The sequence below is a fragment of the Martes martes genome (genome assembly GCF_963455335.1).
Source record: "Martes martes genome assembly, chromosome: 11".
NCBI classification, from domain to species: domain Eukaryota; kingdom Metazoa; phylum Chordata; class Mammalia; order Carnivora; family Mustelidae; genus Martes; species Martes martes.
Genome location: NC_137899.1, coordinates 93,747,537 through 93,769,012, shown reverse-complemented (window position 1 = coordinate 93,769,012; position 21,476 = coordinate 93,747,537). Strand labels below are relative to the sequence as shown.

At 52.3% G+C, this 21,476-nt stretch overlaps 1 protein-coding gene across 1 annotated transcript; it reads left to right on the top strand.

The window, feature by feature from the left end:
- Positions 1-1,809: 1,809 nt before the first annotated feature.
- Positions 1,810-17,062, top strand: KLRG2 (killer cell lectin like receptor G2; the record flags this gene model as incomplete). Its single annotated transcript, XM_080818570.1, has 5 exons — positions 1,810-2,548; positions 8,183-8,284; positions 8,890-9,035; positions 15,281-15,384; positions 15,810-17,062. The coding sequence occupies 5 exons, from the start codon at positions 1,810-1,812 to the stop codon at positions 15,928-15,930; spliced, it is 1,212 nt and encodes a 403-aa protein (XP_080674696.1). The 3' UTR covers positions 15,931-17,062.
- Positions 17,063-21,476: the final 4,414 nt, after the last annotated feature.

Sequence of the window (21,476 nt, the reverse complement as noted above, 5' to 3'; positions counted from 1 at the left end):
GACGGGTGACTTGTTTGCTGTGGCAGCCTGTGGTGACAAGGTAACACGCTGGGCCACTTAAATGACAGAAATGTATTATCTTCCAGCTCTGGGGGCAGGAAGTCCAAGGTTAAGGCGCCAGCAGGGTTGGTTCCTTCTGAGGTCTGTGGGAAGAGAATCTGCCCTGGGCCTGTCTGGTATCTTTGGTGCTTTGCCAGCAATCCTTGGCCTTCCCTGGCCGGTAGACACATCACCCTGATCTCTACCTTCATGTTCACACAGTGTTCTCCCTGTGTGTGTGTTTGTGTCCAAATATCCCCTTTTTATAAGGACACCAGTCATGTTGGATTATGAACCCGCCTACTCTGGGATGACATCATCACAGTCCCTGCCCTAATTCCAAAGAAGGTCACTTTCTGAGGCTTGGGGGATTAAGACTTGAACATATGAATTCAGGGCAGGGCAGGGTGGAGAGACGAAATTCACCCCACAGCCTGTTACGGTCCAGGTCCAGAGAAAGATCTGGGCTGGAGGGACGGCTGCAGGGTCCGTGACCTAATGGGGAGTGAGAAGCCTTTGGGAGCAGATGGCAAACCAGCTGAGTGCACACGAGGAGAGCCACAGATGCGTGGCTTCCGCGAGATAAAGCAAGCACTGAAGACATGTGCGGGATTTGAGGGTGTGTGGTGTCCTTGGCGGGGCAAATGTCGGCAGACTAGCCGGGGCGAGAAACACTGCGGTGGTGTAAGGACGGCTTAGGATGTGATGGAGTGGAGAAAGTGTGCAAGTAGGTCGGACGTACAAGGAAGAAAACAATGTCCGCTGGAGGAGGAGATGCCAAGGAGGTATTTAGCACCTGCTCCTGTTTACTGATGGTGGGAAAGAACCCGTTGTGTGCCCACGGGCTAGGGATCCTGCTCATCAAGTGTCTGTGAAATCAAAGTGTGACCACACACAAAGGGGACAGAATCCAGAAAGCAGGTTGGAGGGACTGGCCAGGGCCACATTTGGGTCCACTGCAGCTTCTGCCCCCGCCTTCTTGCTGCCAGTGCTGGCTGCACTTTCGGCCCTGGTTGATGCCAGTGCCAACCACGGTTCAAATTCGAGATTTGAATTCAGATCACTAGCCAGGTTTGGGAACCCTGCACTGCACCACACCGGCTGACTGGGGCCAGGCTCCTCTCCCTGTGAAAACACGCGTGCATGCTTATTCATCCCTCAGTTTTTAATGAGTTAGGCTACTAAGTCATCCCTCCAGATGTCCCTCCGGCTGTCCCTGGGACTTCTGCTGCAGGGAAGTCTCCTAGGTGTGGTGTCCCTTACCCCACTACACTGTCAGGACAACCAGCTCTGCTACTTTTCCCCAGGCCACCGAATTTCTTTTGGCTCCGCTGTTTTGTTTTGTTTCCTGAGGTCGCAGCATCTCATAGACTTGGCCAACCGCTCTCAGCCCAAACTGTAATCCTCAAAATCAGCGCAATGGCAGAGGGCCGTGGAACTGGGGACAAAGAAGAGGAAGGAGTCGGGTGGGGCTCTGGGTTCTCCTTCAGCTTCTGCTTCCAGTTCTTTCTCGGTAACCCCACGGGCCGGCCCTCTGCTCCTCTCTCCCGCAGCCCTGCGGAGCGGGCGTGGAAGCCTGAGGGGGCGTGGCCAACAGAATCCCAGCCGCTGCCAATCCCAGCGGGGTCCTTCGGGTGGGCGGGGCAGAGAGGCGTGGCCTGGAAACTTCAGGGACCAGGCTGGACCAATCCCGAGCCAGGTGGTGAAGCCGACTCCATACCTGGGCCCAGGTGCGCTCGCTCTGCGGCTCTCAGTCGCTCTGCTCACCGGATGGAGCGGGCCCAAACAGGGTCCGGAGGAGACCAACCCGGAGCCGAGTTCCCAATGGAGCCCTTGGGGAGCCAGGTCGCGGCGCCGGAGCAGCCGCAGGTTCCCGCAGAGGAGCGACAGCTCGAGAGTCCCGAGAGCAGCCCGAGTCTGGCCCGCGCCGCGGGCCAGGACCTCTCCGGCGGGAAGAAGCTGCCCCCGCCTCGCCCGGCGCTCCTGCGGCTCCCGCCCCCCAGCCTGGGCTACGGCGCCTTCCGCCGCCAGGTGTCCGCGGGCTCCGAGCCGCCGTCGCCCGGCCCCGCCTCAGCGGAGCAGCCGCGGGCGGGCGAGGCGCCGGGGGCCGAGCTGGTGCCGGGGGAGCCGCCGCAGGGCGCCTGGGCCCCGGTGGAGCTGCAGGTGGACGTGCGCGTGAAGTCCGTGGGCGTGGCGGGCGGCAGCCGCGCGCCCTCGCCGGCGCCGTCCCCGCGCTTCCTCACCGTGCCGGTGCCCGAGTCCCCGGCCTTCTCCCGCCACGCCTTCCCCGCGCACCCGCTGCTGCCACGGACCCCCGCCCGGCCCGAGCGCGGCCTCGACGCCGAAGGCAGGGCGAGCCCCGCCGACGGGCGCTCGGAGCTCCCGGGCTCCCCCACGTGCCGCGGCCGCTGCAGGGAGCTGGGGCTGGAGAAGGAGGAGGCCGGCGCGCTGCTGCACAGCGCGGAGACGGGCGGCGACGAGAAGCTGCCCCGGGCCATACAGCTCGTAGGTAAGCCCGCGCGGCCGGGAGGGGGCGACGCCGCCTGAGCGCCCCCCACAGCCGCCCAGCGCCGGGGCCACTGCGGCCGAGGCCCGAGGGGACCCGGACGACCGCCCCGCTGCCCCGGCCCCACCTGGCCTGTCCGGCCTGGGATCCGTAACATTCGGGGCTAGGTAATTGTACGGCGTTCGTCTGTGCCGAGAGAATAAAACCTCTATTTCCGCCACCACTCCGCCTCCCCAGCGCGAGAACTTCCACGTTCCCTCTTCGTGCGCGCGGCGTGGCTGAGAAGTAGAGGTGGGAGGACTTCCAGGAGAGGGAGGTCTTCCAGGATCACCCGACGGCGCCGGCGGCTCGGGCGGGAACCGGGTCTCCCGCCCCGGACTCCCCTTCTCTCTCCGCCTCTGTTGGGGAGCATCGGGCCCCAAACACTCCCCCATTCATCAGCTACTGCGGGGGGACTGGGGACGGCGGAGAGGGGCCGGTCTTGGGGGACAAGAGGACAAGAAGGAGCTTGTCAGAGGACAAGAAGGAGCCTGGAGGGGCGCCTGGGTGGTTCAGTCGGTTATGCCTCTGACTCTCGATTTCAGTCAGGTCGTGATCTCAGGGTGGTGAGATGGAGCCCTTCCCCAGCTCTGTGCTGGGCGTGGAGCCTGCTTAGGATTCTTTCTCCCTCTCCCTCTGCCCTCCCTCTCCTCGCTTTCTTAAAAAAAAAATAATAATAATAATAGTAATAAAGGAGCATAAACAATCCTGGACCAGGAGCCAGGAGGGAGTGGTTGGTGAGCTTGGGGGCATGGCAGAGCTTCCTGGAATAAGTGTTGAAAAGTGAGTAGGATTCAGGAGTGGCAAAGGCCCCTTCCAACTGGAAAGCTCAGGAGGCAGTGTGCCAAGAGTTTGGCCAGGTTAGAGGAAGGCCAGGCCAGCTAGACAGGCCCCAAAGCCTCAGGGACTCTGCCACATCTTAGTCCCGGGGAGAGTTCAGGGACACAGATCACTCGGGATTTTGCAGTTTGGCGTGAGCACATTTTCTAAATGATGGTATATTGGTTTTTTTTTGTTTGTTTGTTTGTTTGTTTTGTTTTCTTAAGACAGGGCAGGGCAGAGGGAGAGGAAGAGAGGGAATCCCAAGCAGGCTGCAGGCAGTGTGGAGCCCCACACGGGGCCCATCTGACAACCTTGAGATCATGACCTGAGCCAAAATCAAGGGTCGGCTGCTTAACCCACTGAGCCACCCAGGCCCCCCAAAGATGTATTTCCTATTGCTGCCCTAACAAATTGCCTCAAACTTTGTGGTTTGAAACAACACAAATTTATTATCTTACAGTTCTGTGGGTCAGAAGTCTGATGTGGGCTCCCCGGGCTAAAGCTGAGCAGTCAGCAGCCTTATGTTCCTTCCTGGGGGCTCAAGGGGGGATTCTGTTTCCTTGCCTTTTGGAGCTAGAAGAGGCTGCATTCCTTAGTTCAGGCCTCTCAGAATATTCAAAGCCAGCAAGCAATGTTGGGCTGATTCCTTCTGCTGCCCTCTCTGACTTTCCTCTTCTTCTGCCTCCCTCTTGTTTATTCGGACCCTTGTGTTTACATTGGGCCCACCCAGAACACCCGGGAAGATCTCTTCATCTTAAGGTCAGCTAATAAGCAGCCTTAATTCCGACCAGAACCTGAAGTGCCCTTTGCCATGTAACCTAACTTACAGGTTCCAGGGATTAAGTCATGCGCATCTTTGGGGCAAGGATGGACGTTATTCTCTCTACCACAATGAGTCTACAGCTTTTTGTCAGAGTAATTAAAGAGTCTAGGACTAAAAAAAAAGTACAAGTACAGGTCAGCCTGGGCTGGAGCCAGGGGGGTCTGGGCAGGGAGGACTCTGGAGCTGAGCGTGAGAACAGAGGCTGGGGGAGGAGGTGTCTTTTTTTTTTTTTTTAAGATTTTATTCATTTATCTGACAGAGATCACAGGTAGGCAGAGAGGCAGGCAGAGAGAGAAGGGGAGGCAGGCTCCCCACTGAGCAGAGAGCCTGATGCTGGGCTCGATCCCAGGACCCTGAGATCATGACCTGAGCCGAAGGCAGAGGCTCAACCCACTGAGCCACCCAGGCCCCCAGAAGGTGTCTTTTGGAGAAGGTGGGGTGGGCCTCGGAACTCCAGAGGTAGTTCGAATTTTGGTGGGATGGGCAGGAAGAATGTACTCGGTGCTGGGGGCCTGGAGGAAATGGGGCACGGAAGGGTGATGCCCAGCATGGTCAGGCCAAGCTGGAGGAGCAAGGGCGTTTGTAACAGCTTTACCTGAAGCAGTGACACAAAAGGGACACTCATGGGCACCAGCCCCCTGAGTCAGTCCTATTCTGAGCTTTGTATTTGGAAGTTTTCTTCTTTTCTGTTTTTTGTTTTGTTTTGTTTTGTTTTGTTTTTTTAAGATTTTCCCCTCAAATTGAATAACCTTTAAGCCCCAGAAAACCTGGTTCCACCCCAGGCCACTGGATCTGACTAGGAGGAAACAGACAGTGCTTCAGCTGCCTGTAGGAAATGTGGCAGATTAAGAGGGACTCGCAGTTCGAGAGTGAACAGAGGATGTGACATCAGAGATGCCATCCAGCCTGGGGAAAGGGAAATTGGGTGGAAGCTAGAGAGTGGAGCTGAAGGGAAGGTGCTGGAGAGAAAGGGAGTGTGTGTTATTATTGCCACGTGGGACTGGGTGTGTTTGCAGACACGAGAGGATTCGGTTTAAGGGGGTCCAGAATTGGAAGTGGGGTGAAGACGGGTTTAGAGGGGCTTTAGCTTTATGTGTGTTTTCATTTTTTTGTAAGGAGAATGTTTTGGGGTTACCTGTGTAATTAGGAATTGCTTTGGAGGGGCACGTGGGTGGCTAAGTCGGTTAAGCGGCTGCCTTCAGCTCAGGTCATGATCCCAGGGTCCTGGAATCGAGCCCCACGTGGGGCTCCCTGCTCAGTGGGGAGTCTGCTTCTCCCTCTCCCTCTCCCTCTGCCTCTCCCCCACTCATTCTGTCTCGCTATCTCTCTCATTATATAATCTCTCTCCAATAAATAAAATCTTTAAACAAACAAAAAAAAAGGAATTACCTTGGAAAGGGGTAGGCAGGACTTCCTCTGCCTGGAAGTTTGGGAGGACTCTGGCTCTGTAGGGGGCCATTCCCAAGGTCAGCCATGCAGCCCTGAGCGGAAGGTGGGTGGGACTGTGTAACCTGCTCTTTTTTTTTAATGCATTCTTTTCTGAAAGGCCAGAGCGTGCAGTCACGGTCGTTGCATTGACCGAGGTGACTGGTAGACTTGTGTTCCTTTTCTTCTCCAGGTTTTTTAGTTCTGCTTTTATTTTAAGACTCTCAATTTATATGTATCTTTGATTCCAATCAGATTCAAGTCACTTTTTTTTGGTAACAGCTTTATCAAGTTATAATTCATGTAACCGCACAGTCCACCCACTTCAAGCGTGTGGGCCAGTGGTCTTCACATTCCCGAATGTGCATAGTCATCACACATCACACAGGTGGTTTTAGCATGTTTTCAACACCCTAAAAAGAAACGCTGTATCTTTGAGCTGTCAAACCCCCCCCCCCCCCCCCAGTCTCTCCCAGGCCACCACTGAGACACTTTCTGTCCCTGTGGGTTTGCCTATTCTGGACATTTCATAGATGGACTCATATGTGTCCTTCTGGGACAAGCTTCTTTCACTTGGCATAAAGTTCTCTTGTTCAGCCACGGCCCAGCACCCACCAGCCCTGCCTTTTATGGTTGAATGTTCTGCTGTATGGATATGCCACATTTTGTTTATCCATTTATCAGCTGATGAAAATTTGGGTCAAATCCCTCTAAGAAGCAGATTATGTAATTAAAAATAAAAAAGCAAACTCCAAAAAGGTCACAGATGGAATGTGACTCTTCGTATATATCTGTGTAACACACTTCCCTTTTCAGTCTTTGAAGCAAGTGTTTTTTTCTAATGGAAATAGGAAATCAAGGACTTCAAAAGTGCTTTTAGAGTTGAGTTATGATTGAAAACATGTTTTATGAAAAACCTTGGAAATGTGTCCCAGCTTTCTTTGTGTACAATGTTGTGTGTATTCATGTGGAGGTACATATGCATATGCATATGGTTTTAAAAATGGAATTAGTCTCTTCAAAATAATGAGATATTTGCTGGAGAATTAACCTCCACTGTTTTGGGTTTTGGCAAAAATATGATGATTGAGTTCTTGGGACCCTTACGCTGGACATGTGGCATTTTCAGGCTATGGCCCCGAGATGTGGGTGGGTCCTCCAGCCCCTGGCAGCAGGTGTCTGGGAAGTTTATTTTTTAAATTTTTAAAAAATATTTTATTTATTGGGATGCCTGGGTGGCTCAGTCGGTTAAAAGCTGCTGCCTTTGGCTCAGGTCATGATCCCAGGGTCCTGGGATCGAGTCCCGCATGAGGCTCCTTGTCCAGCAGGGAGCCTGCTTCTCTCTCTGCCTCTGCCTGCCGCTCTGCCTGCTTGTGCTCTCTCTCTGACAAATAAATAAATAAAACCTTTAAAAAAATAAAATCAAGTATTTTATTTGTTTGAGAGAGAGGGAGCGCAAGCCAGGAGGAGTGGTAGAGGGAGAGAGAAAAGCAGGCTCCCCGCTGAGCAGGGAGCCCGACGTGGGGCTCGATTCCAAGACCCCCAGATCATGACCCGAGTTGAAGGCAGACACCTAACCGACTGAGCCACCCAGACACCCTGGGAAGTTTAAATTGAACTCACATCTAAAGAGAGGCCTCTTTGCATTGATTTCATGCCTCTGTGTCCAGGCAGAGATCAAATTCAGGAGTGCTCGGTTACTTTAGATGTTTCTGGGTGGAAGGCTGCTTACAACCGCCGATGGCCGTGATTAGCCATTTACTGCGTTTTCTTCTCCCTGTTTTCCCCTCTGGTCTCCACCGTCACTCCGTCACCAGGGCAGATTCTGACAATCGAACAAGTTCTCTCTCTCTCTCTGAGCCTTTGCCAGCGCCTTTCCTCCCTCCCAGCTCCATCTCCGGAGCTCCTTCCCCCCCTGCAGCCTCACTGCCCTTCTCGGTCCCCCGCGGCCCTGAGCTGCGGGTAGCCTCACCTCTGTCTCCTGCTCTCCTGCCTGCAAAGCACGCCCTGCACGATGCTTCCCTGGTGGCCTCCAGTGACCCAGGGAGATAGAAGAGGCAGGTGATTTCACTGGCAAAATGGGAAAAGACCAAAAACACATGGGGGGGGGGGCGCTGTGGAGGCCAGACCTGAACCCAGGTCTGTCCAAGCTGAAACGGAACCCGCATCCCTCTCTGGAGGGGCAGCTCCCGGTACCGTTAGCTCCGTGAGTGCAGAGGTCTGGCCCTGTTCTTGGTGCGGTCTGTGCCCTGTGTCTCGTGTCCATTCAGTGCTCAGAGCACGGTTGTCAGCCACTCATTTGTTCCCTTTCTTGAACGGACTCTTAGATCTTCTAATTATTTAAGAAGCAGAATATCTTCAAGCATTTTTCTCCCCAACAGGAAGTTCTGTCCTAAATTGAGTGGGTTTTTGTGGTGTCTTGGGCCAAGGGATTGGGGTGCTGGTATGTGAGTCAGTGCGGTTCCAAGTCGGGTGTGGTTTGGGTCGTCTCCTTCTAACCCGTCTCTCCTGGTTGTCTGCTCCCCCAGGGCTGCCTATGTACATGAAGTCCCTGCGCTGGGCGCTGGCGGTCATGGCCGTGTTCCTGGCCGTGTCCGCAGTCGCCATCGTGGCTCTGGCGTCTAGAGCAGGTGTGGTGCCTCCTCCTGGTCCCTCTCCTCCCCTGTCCACCACCAGGGGGTCTACTTCTTACGGCAGCTTTGTGAGAATTAGAAAATGACATCCCCACCGGGCTTGTTGAGCAAAGAGAGGGACAAAGAGCTCCTGCCTCCCACTGGACACAGCCTGTGCTCTAACAAGCAGGGGGTTGGCAGACCCCACCTGGGGGAGGAGCTCTGTGCCCTGCACAGACTCCACAGTCTGCCCGGGGCCCTGCCCACCCTGCTTGCTCTCCCAGGGATCACCCGTTCCACACTCCAGATTTGCCCCCTCACTCAAAACAGTGCCTAGGTTTTGATTATTTATTTATATATATATTTAAAGATTTTCATTTATTTATGAGAGAGAGAGAGCGAGAGCCAGAGAGTGAGAGCACAAGCAGGGGACGCAGCAGAGGGAGAGGGAGAAGGGAGAGGACTCAGCAGGGAGCCCGATGTGGGGCTTGATCCCAGGACCCTGAGATCAGGACCAGGCCTTCGGGCAGACGCTTGACCGACTGAGCCACCCATGCGCCCTAGATTTTGACTTTTTTCACGTGCGTACATTCAGTTCTTTATAGCGGTTTCTCTGCTCGCAGGGACCAGGTGCCGGCCGTGCCCCCGGGGCTGGATGTGGTCCGAGGAGAACTGCTACTACCTCTCTGCCGAGGCTCAGGCCTGGGAGGCCAGCCAGGCCTTCTGCTCAGCTCACCAGGCTACCCTCCCGCTGCTGAGCCACACGCAGGTGAGACGGAGGCGGTGGGCGGTGGGAGGATGTGGGTATCCTCACAGACCACAGACTCCTGGCAAAGATCTAGTGCATCGCCGCATTACGGAGAAAATCACCAAGGCCTGGGGAAATAACGTGACATGCGAGAGGACCAGACCTCAGGGGTCCAAGGTCTTCAAATTACTCTTCCTTCCAAGAAGAGAGGTGGAGCAGGGAAGATGGGGGCAGGGACGGTCCCGTCCACCCTGTGGCCAAGCAGTTAACGGGGAGCATTCCTTCTTCCAGTGCTTTCATAAGTATTTATCAGGCACCTACACTGTGTTTGACACCGGGGACTCAAGGACGAGCTAGAACACCCGGCCTCACCTTTGCACGGCCAACAGAGCAGTGAGTGCGGCAGGCGTTAATCAAGAAACCACATGGGACGCCTGGGTGGCTCAGTTGGTTAAGCAGCTGCCTTCGGCTCGGGTCATGATCCCAGCGTCCTGGGATCGAGTCCCACATCGGGCTCCTTGCTCGGCGGGGAGCCTGCTTCTCCCTCTGCCTGGCACTCTGTCTGCTTGTGCTCGCTCTCGCTCCTCTCTCTCTCTCTCTGACAAATAAATAAATAAATAAATAAATCTTTAAAAAAAAAAAAAAAGAAAGAAACCATAGAAACGCGTGTTTAATCACTGTATTGATCTGTCCTGGGGAGGGAAGGCGCACAGTGCTCAAGGTATATGTTGTCTTTGAATCTTGTCTCCATCCTTGGTATGCTTTTGCCATTTTCCTAGGTGGGATCCCTGGTTCCTAGATCTCAAGACTTTTTCTTGGTTTATAGCCTTTTCTTGGTAGAGCACATATACATGTTAAGTTTCCTGGAAAAATAGTGCATGCCTGGTAAATTTCTTGAGACCTGTCATGTCTGAAGATGTTTTTATTCTAAACTTATTTGACTGATAGCTTGGCTGGGTATAGAATTCTAGGGTGGTTTCCCTTCATTATCTCCCAGTGTTCAGTGTTACCATTTAATAATTTCTGATTTCCGATCCTTTGTATGTGACCCCCCCCCAACTCCAAATTTCAGGGCTTTCATCTTTCTTCTCCCTCTGTCCTGAAATTGAACAATCCTATCCCTTTGTTGGTGTTTTTCTTCATTTTTATTTCTGCTGCCTTATTTTTAGTTTTGAGAACTCTTTTTGGTTCTTCAAATATCCTTTTTTATGGTGTCCTATTTGTTTCAAGGATGCAATATCTTCTTTTATCTCATTATAAAGATTTACTTATTTATTTGAGAGACAGAGAGAGAGAGAGAGTACATGCACACAGAGGGAGAGGGAGAAGCAGGCTCTCTGCTGAGCAGGGAGCCCGAGTCCCAGGACCCTGGGATCATGACCAGAGCTGAAGGCAGGCCCTTAACCCACTGAGCCACCCAGGCGCCCCTCTCTTATCTCATTATAGATTAGTAGATATAGCTAACTTTGTTTTGGAATTTGTTCTGCTCCCTGTACTATATCTGCTTTTTTTCTGCAAGTACTTTTTATTCTATGTACTGAGTTGTGGGGTTTTTTTGTCTTTTCATGTTAGAAAATGTCCTGAAATGTCTGATGATCCCTAGCTGTTATAATCCAGAGGGAGGCACTAGAGAACAGGCTGGAAGCTCTGTGTGGGGGTGGAGAGGAGGGGCTGCACTGGGCTTTAGCAGGGGCAGGCTTTGCAATGGGGACATCACACTGGGCCTCAACTATTCTTTTTCTTTTTCTTTTCTTTTTTTTTTTTTTTAAGTGAATGCTAAGATGTCAGCATTCCAGGAGCAGTGGGGAAAGGGAGCCAAGGTTTCACTTGTAAGAATGTAGCACTTAATCCCTCTCCTTTTTTAGTCTAACTTCCTCCAAACCTCAGCCAGACCTGGTGCTCTGGGTCCCCGGTCCCCTGTGGTTTCTCTCTCAGTTCTGGTGACCTGCCATACGGGAGGGGTGAGTGGATTTTGTGGGAAGGGGTGGGAGAGGGGCCTTTGCCGCTGCTTTTGTAGACTTGTCACCAGACTTTTCCAGGCCCCTTTCCTGTGTCTCGGCCTCTAGAAGGACCTGTCGCCTCTAATATTTGAGCATTTGGGGCCTTCTCAATTCAGAATGGCATCTTTCTCAGCTTCCTCTCACTCGACCTTTCCCTTGAAAAACCACAGCACTTTCTTGGGGCTGCTCAGCCTATCACGGTTGTCCAGCTACCCAAGTGTTATGGGAATTTCTCATTGCTATCATCTCCTGTTCTTGTCTCTTATTTTCCCCTTCTGTTATCATTTCAGGAAATTCCTTCCTACTCCTATTTTCTTAAAAGTTTTAAACATGAATGAGTTTAATTTCATTGGATGGTTTTTTGTGTGTCTGTTGAGATGATATCTTTTTGTTCACTTCCCGGATTTCTTTTTGTGTGAATTACATTGATTTTTTTTTTCTTTAATATTCTAGGGCTCTTGTGATAGTTTACTTAGCCAGGATTTTTTCTTCCCCCAGGACTTCTGGATTTGACTTGTTAATATGTTACTTAGGATTTCTCATACATGATATTTTGTTTTCTTGGACTGTTCTGCCCAGTCCTGACCTGAAAGCTATTCTGCACCAGACAACAGGAAGGGAGTCCCTGCCTCTTTCTTTCCATCTGGGAGAGTTCCCGGAGGTGGATATAACACTGAGCTGGGGAAATATAGTGAGTTATTTGATCACCAGGAATAACACTCTGCTTCAAAAAACATGGGGAAATGAAAAAGATACAGTGCCGATTGAAAAACACCAAATCTGGGCTCTCAGTATGATAAAAAGATACACGCAAAGAAAAAACACAGGAAGGAAATATGTATACTCGTTATTCTAATTGTGGTTACCCCTGGGGGCAAGATTTATGACTGGTCTTTTCTTCTTCTTCTTCCTTAAAGTTTTAATTATTATTTTTTAATTTTCTAAATGTTCTGCAAATAATCTGTGCTGTGTATAATTTGGAGGAAATGCCAGAGGGACAGTAGCCTATGAAGAAGATTGGTTTATAAAGGTGTTGCCAAGAGGCCTGGGGCGGCCTGGAGTTCTTATACTTGTCAAGTAAGAACCAGCTGTGTTGAGGAACCTTCCCAGGCCCCTCCCTGTTAGCGTCGGCAAAATGAAAGCCAGTGGGAATGGGAGCAGAGGTGAGTCCCTGGACAGTGGTGGCGCTGGGGGAGGGGGCCGAGCCTGGCAGGGACCCACCGAGCCCAGCAAGCATCCTCGGAAAGCCTGCCTCTGCCCTCCAGCCCCTGAGGACACGGGTTCAGTTCAGAATGACCTCAGCCCTCTGGTCCGTGGCAGGTGCACCCTGCCACGGGAGATGGGCTTACACCAACCAAACTGCAAGCTTGAGATAAAGAATTCTTTTAAAACTAAGCATTCAGGATCAATTATTTGGGACATACGTGTCTGAGTAAGTTCCTTGCAAAAAGAGGATTAGTTCCCAGGCAGTTAAACTCTGGAATATGATGACTGTGGAACTCTGGAATCCTTCCGAGCTCTGGACGAGGGCCAGACGCTCCAGGAGGCACCGGGGCAGGGCAAGGCAGGCAGGGGCAGTGGGCAAAGGCCAGGCTCCAGGAGCTGGGACCCACACCCAGAGACATTTTGCTGTGGTACCAGTGGTTCACCCAGCCCTGGGAGAAGCAGGTCTCATCCTTCCGCAGAGCTGGGTTTGCTCCAGATTAGCGAAAAGAGAGAAAGTTGAGGTGCCGTCGGTGCCCTTGGTCTCACACAGCTGTGTCTCCTGGGGTGCAGGGAGCTCAAGGTGCGCACATGACTGTCAGCCTCATGCACCGACTGCAGGAAGGTGAAAAAAGACACGAAGAAATACCCGTCCTAGGATTAAGCCAATTAACTAATTGATCATTTGCATATGAAAGCGGAAATGTACACAGGTGGAAAGCGGAGTAGGGCTGGCAGGGTTGGGGGGTAGGTGTTGGAGGTGCAGGGAGTTTCCCTTGAGGAAGGTAGTTCCAGAGGCAGACGGCCCTAATGGTCACATAACAGCGTGGACAACCGCGATGCCACCAACCTGGACACTTAAAAATGATGAAAATGCTCAATTCCATGATACGTATTTTACCACAACTTTAGAAAAAAAGAAATGTTTGAGGGCAGAGCAGATAATTTACCTCCACTTTAAGATGCCAGATATGGGGTTTCAAGTACATTCTGCTCAGGATCCCATTCCCATGGGCCCCAACATTGGTGGCCAAGTTGGAGAAGCGCCTTCGGGAGGCCATGGAGGCCCAGGGACGCCGGCGGCATCATTATGGGAGCGGTGGTTTGAACTCAAGTGATTCTTGAGTTTCTGGAATTTTCATCTGTGGATGATGCTTTTCCCTTACCATGGTTTTTGCTAGCTGTGAGAACAAGTGCACGGTGTCCGCGCTACGAGGAAGGAAGGGTGGAAAGGAGTGAGTGTTCAGGGACGGGCCATGCCTCCTGTTCCGGGAGGCGCAGAGGTGGAAGTCAGGGCAAGCCAGGTGGCCTGGGGCCAGAACTGAGGGCAGGGGCTTCTTGGCAACACTGGGGACCTCAGATGAGGTCCCCTGTGTTGGGGGCTGCGTTTGCACACCCTCCGGCCCAGACCGCAGAGTTCTCCTGTAGTGAGTGTGTACACTATGCCCTTGGCTTTATACAGATCCTCTCAGGCCTCCTTCCCAATGTGCCCCACTTCGGAGGCCCGTATGGAAGCTCAGAAAGGTGTCCTTGCCTAAGGTCCCACAGGACCGGAATTTGAATGGGGGGTGTCCCGGTGCTGGGAGAAGCCCCGTGCCCCGGTGTTCCTTCCCAGTTCCCAGGAGGAGGGTGCCGGCCAGCAGGGGACCCCTCTGCTGCAGCCACTGCCCAGAGCTGCTCTGCCTGCTGACTCAGCTCCCAGCCGCCTCCGGGTTCCCCGTCCTCCCCTGCACAGCCCCCTGCCTGGCCCTGCTGGCGGGCCTCGGCCTGCAGTCCAGCCCGACGTGTGGCCGTGGGTGTGCCTTCCCCGTCCTCGCCAGGTTCACGGTCCCACATGGGAAAGTGCCATGCACCAAGCTCCGGAGTCTGGTTAGGGCAGCTTACTTTACACGGGGTCCGCACAGGGTCCCTACAGGGGACGGTCATTACTTTCGTGCTTACTTTATAAGAACCAGGGTTAAATAGCGAGGTTTGGGATTTCTCAACTTAAACAAGTTTTCTCGGGAAGAGCTGGTCAAACCCTAAACTCACACAGGACAGTCTCCTAATTTTCGCTCGTGAATAGAGGCTTCTGGATGTTGTGAGCAAAGTGTCCTTCCCGGTGCGGTCTGCTTTTCTTCACTCAGCATGATTTCATAGTTACATTTTCTACGTACTTGGCATCCTGAACAGCATTGTAATTTTCCATCGTGTTGATATCCCATAACGGGCCCAGTTATTTCCTGATTGCCGAGCATTTGGGTGGTTTCCATTTTTCCTTTCTAAATAGCGCTGTGTTATCTTTGGGTAAGTTCATTTTCTCCCCTTTATGTTCTTGGATTTATTTTCCAAAGTGGAATCACTCCTGGGAGTGGCAGGAAGGGTGTGACCTTGCGTGCAAAGTGGCGGCAAAGTAAGTTCTGAAACCACGCCAGCTTTGCGGCCTCATGCCGGGACTTACAACATTAAAACATCTTTTTCCAAGTTAAACATTTTTAAATGCCATTTGTTCCTTTAATGTGTGACATCAAGGACAAATACTGAAGAGGCAGATCATCTCTAACAGCTCTCTGACATCCTTGGGGTTTTCGTCGTTCCCCTCGTGCGTCTGCGTTCTCATGCGAACACATTTTGTCGTGACTGTAATCGTGCCACACTCGGAGTCAGCCTTTTTACCCACCGTAACCCTTGATGTCCCATAACTTGCTTCTTATGGCTCCATGGTCTGTGTTCTCATCTTTTAAAAAAATACTCTTAATAACATGCTGAGCTGATATGATGTCACTGACCAGTGCCCTGCCGGCCCTCTGCTCTGTCCCCTCCATACCCAGCTCGCACTGCTTGGTGGGGACTGGCCTTAACATGCTCTCTCCCCTTGAGGCTGAGAATGGATCCCCCCATTTCCGGTCTCCAGTGTCTGGCAACCGGCAAGCATCCAATACAGCTTTCCAGTTCCTGGTGTTTGGGGACAGCTGGGTGAGCTGGGAACTTGCCCGAGGTCCACCGGGGAGGAGGGGGCACAGAAGCCCCAGGTGAGTCTTACTAGCGTCCGAAGAAGGGTGACCCGCTGCTTTTTTCCTTCAGGACTTCCTGAGCGGATACCCAGTCCCCAAGTACTCCTGGGTGGGGGCCCGGCGAGGCCCCCAGGGCTGGCACTGGATCGACGGGGCCCCACTGTCACCTCAGCTGTGAGTGACCATGGGCCTGGGTGGGTGGCCCCTCTGTCTCCAGTACGACCAGAATGACATCACAGCACATGCCACAGAGGGGCTGGGGCCTTCCTCTCTGCTGACACCCCCCCACCCTCCTTGCCCCGTCTGGCTTGGAGCCTTAGTTTCACTTGTCCCAGTCACCCCATCCCTTGCTCGGGCCCCCAGAGCACTCACCCACGCAGGACCATTGCCCTGTTCTGTAGATGAGGGGGCTGCACAGAGGGATCTGGGTGGTTCTCGTGAGCTATGGCGCATCCTCACGGCTCCCATCTGAGGACCCTTCCCAGACCCCCTGGCCCCGTGCAGTGATGAAGCCTTACCCATGCCAGCATCGGCAGCAGGCACACAGGCCAGCAGGGGCCGTCACCCTGAGCTCTGTCCCTTCTTCTCACCCTCCCCAGACTCCCGGAGGAAGAGGAGGACCAGCCAGATCTCAAGTGCGGGGGCCTGGAGGGAGGCAAGCTGGTGGCTTTGGACTGTGCCTCTCCAAGACCGTGGGTCTGCGCCAAGGGGACCAAGTGACTTGGCTTCCACCCATCCTGAGACTTGGGGGCCTGCAGCCACCCCAGGGGAAGCCAGGGTGCCGGCTGGGGTAGCCTCTTGCCTGGACCCAGACTTCCAGGTCTCCCTGCTCTGTGCTCAACAGGGGCCCTTTCTGAGCCATAAGGGACTGGACTTCTGGCTCAGGCGGGTCATGTCCAAGGGAAAGGAGGCTTTCTGTGGCCCGGGCTGAGTGTCCAGCTTCTGAAGCAGATTTGTTCGATTACCCTGGGATGGTGTGTGGTTTTCTTTTTGTTTAAGTTTTTTTTTTGCTTTTTTGAGCCTAGGTTTCTCCCTCATTAAAATGCCCATTTCCCATCCTCTCCCTCACCTGCTGAATTCAACCTGCACACCCCCTGCCCCCAAGTCTTGGAGGACCAGGAGGCCTTAGCGATCCCAGGTGCTGCCAGGCGGTTCTCCCCTGAGCGCAGGGACCGAGGCTGGGATGCGGCGGCTGGGTGCATGGCCGACACCGCTGACCAACAGTGTTGGAGGACAGCAAGTGAGAAGTGGTTGTCCCCGGAGGAGGGAAGAGGAGGGTGTCCTTCCCGGCCCCAAGCTGGCAGAGGGTAAGGTTCACGGTGTGCGGCACTGGCTGGGCTTCTGAGCCCCTGATGCCCAAGGCTGGGAAGATGCGGAGCACAGCCCACCCCCACCCCGGCCCCGGGCAGGAAAACCCGGGAGCTGCAAAGCACAGGGTGAGGAAGGAAATCAAAATTGTGGGGAGGTTCGAGGCAGCTCTTCCCCTGACAGGTGTGGGGACACCAGCCTAAAGATGTCTGTGTTGGGGTTCAGTGAGGGGCCTTCAGGCCAGAGGGAGTAGCCGGAGGGGGGCCGGAGGACTGGTTTAGTCTGTGCAGGCTGTCCAGACGACCTCTCTCAGTGACCGGGGACAGTACCTGCATGTTCCCTTGGTGCCAAGCACTCGATGCGACTGTCCTGGGCCCACCGACCTCCCTCGTCAGGGGCAGGCCAGGCGTTCAGCTTCCTCTTGAACAGAACCTTTACTGGTCCGTTCACACCAGTCTCTGGTACAGAACGCACGGGCTGGCTGGCAGAGAGGGGTGGGGTCCTAAGAGTGCACTGGGCAAGCAATAAAAATCTTAGAAACGCTCTGGTGTTTCTCCTGGCTTTCTCACTCCCGCTACCGTTTCACCCCGGAGCTTGGTAACATGTTCCACTCACACCTCACAGCCCTGCTCAGCAAGGTCCCGAGCCTGGCTCGTTAGGCGCATCTGACACTGGCAGCCGTCAGGCTGCTCCCAACTCAAGGCCAGGGACCACAGGTGGGGGACACCTGGGGCACGGGTGGCCAGGTGGGGTGGGTGGTCCCAAAGCCCGGAAGTCCTAAAGTTTTTAAGCTTCACCGGGTGAGGAATTGAAACAAGAGCGATCTTTTGACCTACTGTTCTAAGAAGCTACTAGTTCCTGTCCGAAGTAGGCAGACCAAGAAACAGGAGTGTAACCATATTATTTAGAAGTATGGAGAGGCGCCAGGGTGGCTCAGTAGGTAAGTGACTGACTCTTGGCTTTGGCTCAAGTCATGATCTCAGGGTCAGGAGATCGTGTCCCACCTTGGGCCCCGCACTCATTGTGGAGGTTCTCTCCCCCTCTTCCTCTGCCCCTCCCCACCCAATAAATAAAAATCTTTTTTTTTTAAGATTTTATTTATTTATTTGTCAGAGAGAGAGAGAGAGAGCACAAGCAGGCAGAGTGGCAGGCAGAGGCAGAGGGAGAAGCAGGCTCCCCTCCGAGCAAGGAGCCGGATATGGGGCTCCATCCCAGGACGCTGGGATCATGACCTGAGCCAAAGGCAGCCGCTCAACTGACTGAGCCACCCAGGTGTCTCAATAAATAAAAATCTTAAAAAAAAAAAGAAAGAAAGAAAGAAAGAAAGAAATACGGAAACAGTACTAGAAGAAATGGCAAAAATAATTTAAAGTGGTTGCCTTAAAACTAACTGATGGTGACTGGAGTCAGAATAGTGGTTATGTGAGGGAAATATGAACTTAGAAGGGTCCCCAGGGAACATTCTAGGGTGCTGGAAGTGGTCCGGATCCGGACAGGGTCAGGTGGACACGTACATAAACGTTCATCAAGCTGTACACTTAAGATTAAGAAACTCCAGTGTTTACAAGGAGCAGGAATAAGATTATAGAGGGACCAATGTTTGTTGTTTAAAAAGCTTACTTTAGTATTACTGAAGCTGTATTCGTTGGTCGGTTTTCTTGTTTGTTTCAAGAGCCCGTATTTATGTACTACTATGATTCAAAGAGGAATTAGACTTTTTAAAAAAGTCCACAAGATCCTGACGCACAGCCCGGCTTGAGAATTGCTGGCTTCAGAAGTGAGTGCTGGGGCTGCCCCTTCTTGCAGCCTGTCATTACCTCATTTGCCGAGGGGCCTTCTCATGGATTCCAGGCAGGCGTTCAGAGCGCATCTTTCCCTTTGTACAAAACTGAAGCTGGGGAGATGACACAGCAGGCTGGACGGCATGGAATTCCTCCTAAGGATTTTCTCTAGTCTCTCTTCCCACCAGGCACCACCAGCTGCTAGTGTGTGAAATCCACACATCATCATGCCACTGCCGGTACTGGCTGGGGTCACAGAGCCGTGGGGACCAGCTGCTGGCATGGGTGGGCCCAGCAGCCTCCGAGGTCCATTCAGATGGCCATCCAGTGGTGGATGGTGTATTTGACTCCTCCTCCGCCCCATCAAGAGATTCTGCTTCAGTGGGTCAGATTTTTACCAGCTTTCCTGGTGATGCTGATGCACATAGTCCAGAAGCCACATTTTGAGAAACCCGGTCTAAAAGAGCCCATGGCGGGGCAGGGAGGTGGGGAGCGGGAGAGATATGTAAACCTATTTTAAATCAACTTATTGGGGTGCCTGGGTGGCTCAGTGGGTTAAGCCTCTGCCTTCGACTCAGGTCATGATCTCAAGGTTCTGGGATCAAGCCCCACATTGGGCTCTCTGTTCAGCAGGAAGCCTGCTTCCTCCTTTCTCTCTCTGCCTGCCTCTCTGCCTCCTTGTGATCTCTCTGTCAAATAAATAAAATCTTAAACAACAAAACAATCAACTTATTGAGGGGGTGCCTAGGTAGCTCAGTGGGTTAAAGCCTCTGCCTTTGGCTCAGGTCATGATCTCGGGGTCCTGGGATCGAGACCCGCATCAGGCTCTCTGCTCAGCAGTGAGCCTGCTTCCTCCTCTCTCTCTCTGCCTGCCTCTCTGCCTACTTGTGATCTCTGTCTGTCAAATAAATAAATAAAAATCTTTTTAAAAAATTAAAAATAAATCAACTTATTGAGATAGAGTTTGCCCAAAAGAAAATCTACCAATCTTGGAAGTACCTTCCAACAAATGTAGCTGCCTGTGTCACCACTACCAAACAAGATATGGAATAGGTCCCACAGGCCACAGAAAGTTCCCTTGTGTCCCTCTGCAGCCAATCCTCCCTGACCTCCAGTCCCAGGTGAATCTGTGGTCTGTCTCTACAGGTAAGTTGAACTTGTTCTAGGATTTTGTAGAAAAAAAAAAAAAAAGGCGTGTAGTATGTACTTTTGGTTTCAGAGACTTGCTTGCGTTGCCACAGGGGTCCGTAGCTGCTTGCTCTGCAGGTGTAGAGCCCAGTTTCTCTCTGCTCGGGTTGGTGATATCACGGTCATCTCCAGGTTTGGGCTGTTAGGAATACAGCTGCTATGAACGTTCACATACAAGTCTTTGGAGGCAGGTTTTCCTTTCTCTAGGGACCTAAGAGGATTACTGGGTTGTATGGTAAGGTTATGTTTGTAAGAAACTGCTGAATTGTTTTCCAAAGTAGCTGTACCATTTTATAATCCCCGCACCAGTGTGAGCTAAGCTCCCGCCATTCCACACCTTCATCAGCCCTGAGGTGGCCAGTCTCCTTTGGTGTCGCCATTCGCGCGGGTGTGTAGTGCTGGCTCCATGTGGCTTCTGTTTGCATTTGTTTTCATCCAGTGTCATCGACACACACGTCCCATTAGTTTCAGTGCACGGCAGTGATACCACAAGTCTGTAATTATATTGGCCTTTACTGGATGCCTGACATTGAGCTTCTTTTCATTTGCTTGTTGGCCATTTCTCTGTTTTCTTTTTGTGATTCTCCTATTGATGATGAGAGACCATATTTTTTAAAACCCTGCCTGAAGGACAGAGCACTTTTTTTTTAAAGATTTTATTTATTTATTTGACAGACAGAAATCACAAGTAGGCAGAGAGGCAGGCAGAGAGAGAGGAAGGGAAGCAGGCTCCCTGCTGAGCAGAGAGCCCAACGTGGGGCTCGAGCCCAAGACCCTGGGATCATGACCCGAGCCAAAGGCAGAGGCTTTAACCCACTGAGCCACCCAGGCGCCCCAGGACAGAGCATTTTTAAAGTGATTATTTAAATGGAAAACCTAAAGATGTCCCTCAACTTTGTGAAAATTTTCAAAATGGAGTGTTGAAAAAAGGATGAACTCCTATACACCTTCTACCCAGATCTAACGAAATAACATTTTGCTGTATTTACTGTGTGTGTGTGTGTGTGTGTGTGTAAATTGGCTGAACCATTTGAAAATAAGTTGTAGACTTCAACACTTCACCCCTACATGCTTTGGCATGCATCTCCTAAAAATAGGTGTGTTTTTCTGTGTAATTGTAATTCCACCATTATTACACTTAATGAAACTACTGTTAAATTCACATTCAGTCCATGTTCCAATAGTCCTGCTTGTTCCACTAATGTATTTTGAACAAAGATCCAGTCAGGGTCTCAGCACTGTTACTGATCCCTTTAATCTCTTTAAACCTAGAACTTATTTTCTGAAACACTGACTTTTTGAATAGACAAGGCCAGTTGTCTTGTAGAGTGACAAATATTCTGGATTTCTCTCATTTTCTGTAAGCTGCAGGAGTTAGGCTTAGATTCACTATAAACATTTTCAACAGAGACCACTGTTTAAGCCCATTTGAGTCAAATGTTATGTTACAGGTGGTCGGTAGTCTCCAGCTACAGGACAGCACTGACTGGGGACCTCGAGAGCCACTCTTCCAAAGCCCTATTGGAGGAGACTCTGGTGCTGCTGCCAGCCTTTGGCTTCTCCTGTGTGACCTCGTCCTGCCGGCTCCTTGATGGAGAGCCCTGTTCCGCGAGGCTGGGTGCCTCGCTTTCAGGCCTGCTATGCTGGCCAGGAGTTTGGTCTGATCTCCTTATGTACTTGTAGACCCAGAACACCTGACATCCTTCATGCTGTGCCAGCACCCCACAAGGCCCTCCTCACCTGAGGCCCCTGCACCCCGCTGCTGGTGGGCCTTGCCTGGTTGGTTCCCCCCAGCCTGGCCTCTGCCATGAAAACCCCGTTCTCTTGGCACTCTCCCTCTCACGCCCCTTTACTTGGATTTTTAATACTAAAAATCCTAGAAAGAATTCTTATTGTTAAAACTGTCACCAACATTTATAAAAACTTACCATCATTAAAATGGGCCATTGCTTAAAACTGTCATTTTGGGGGTGCCTGGGTGGCTCAGTA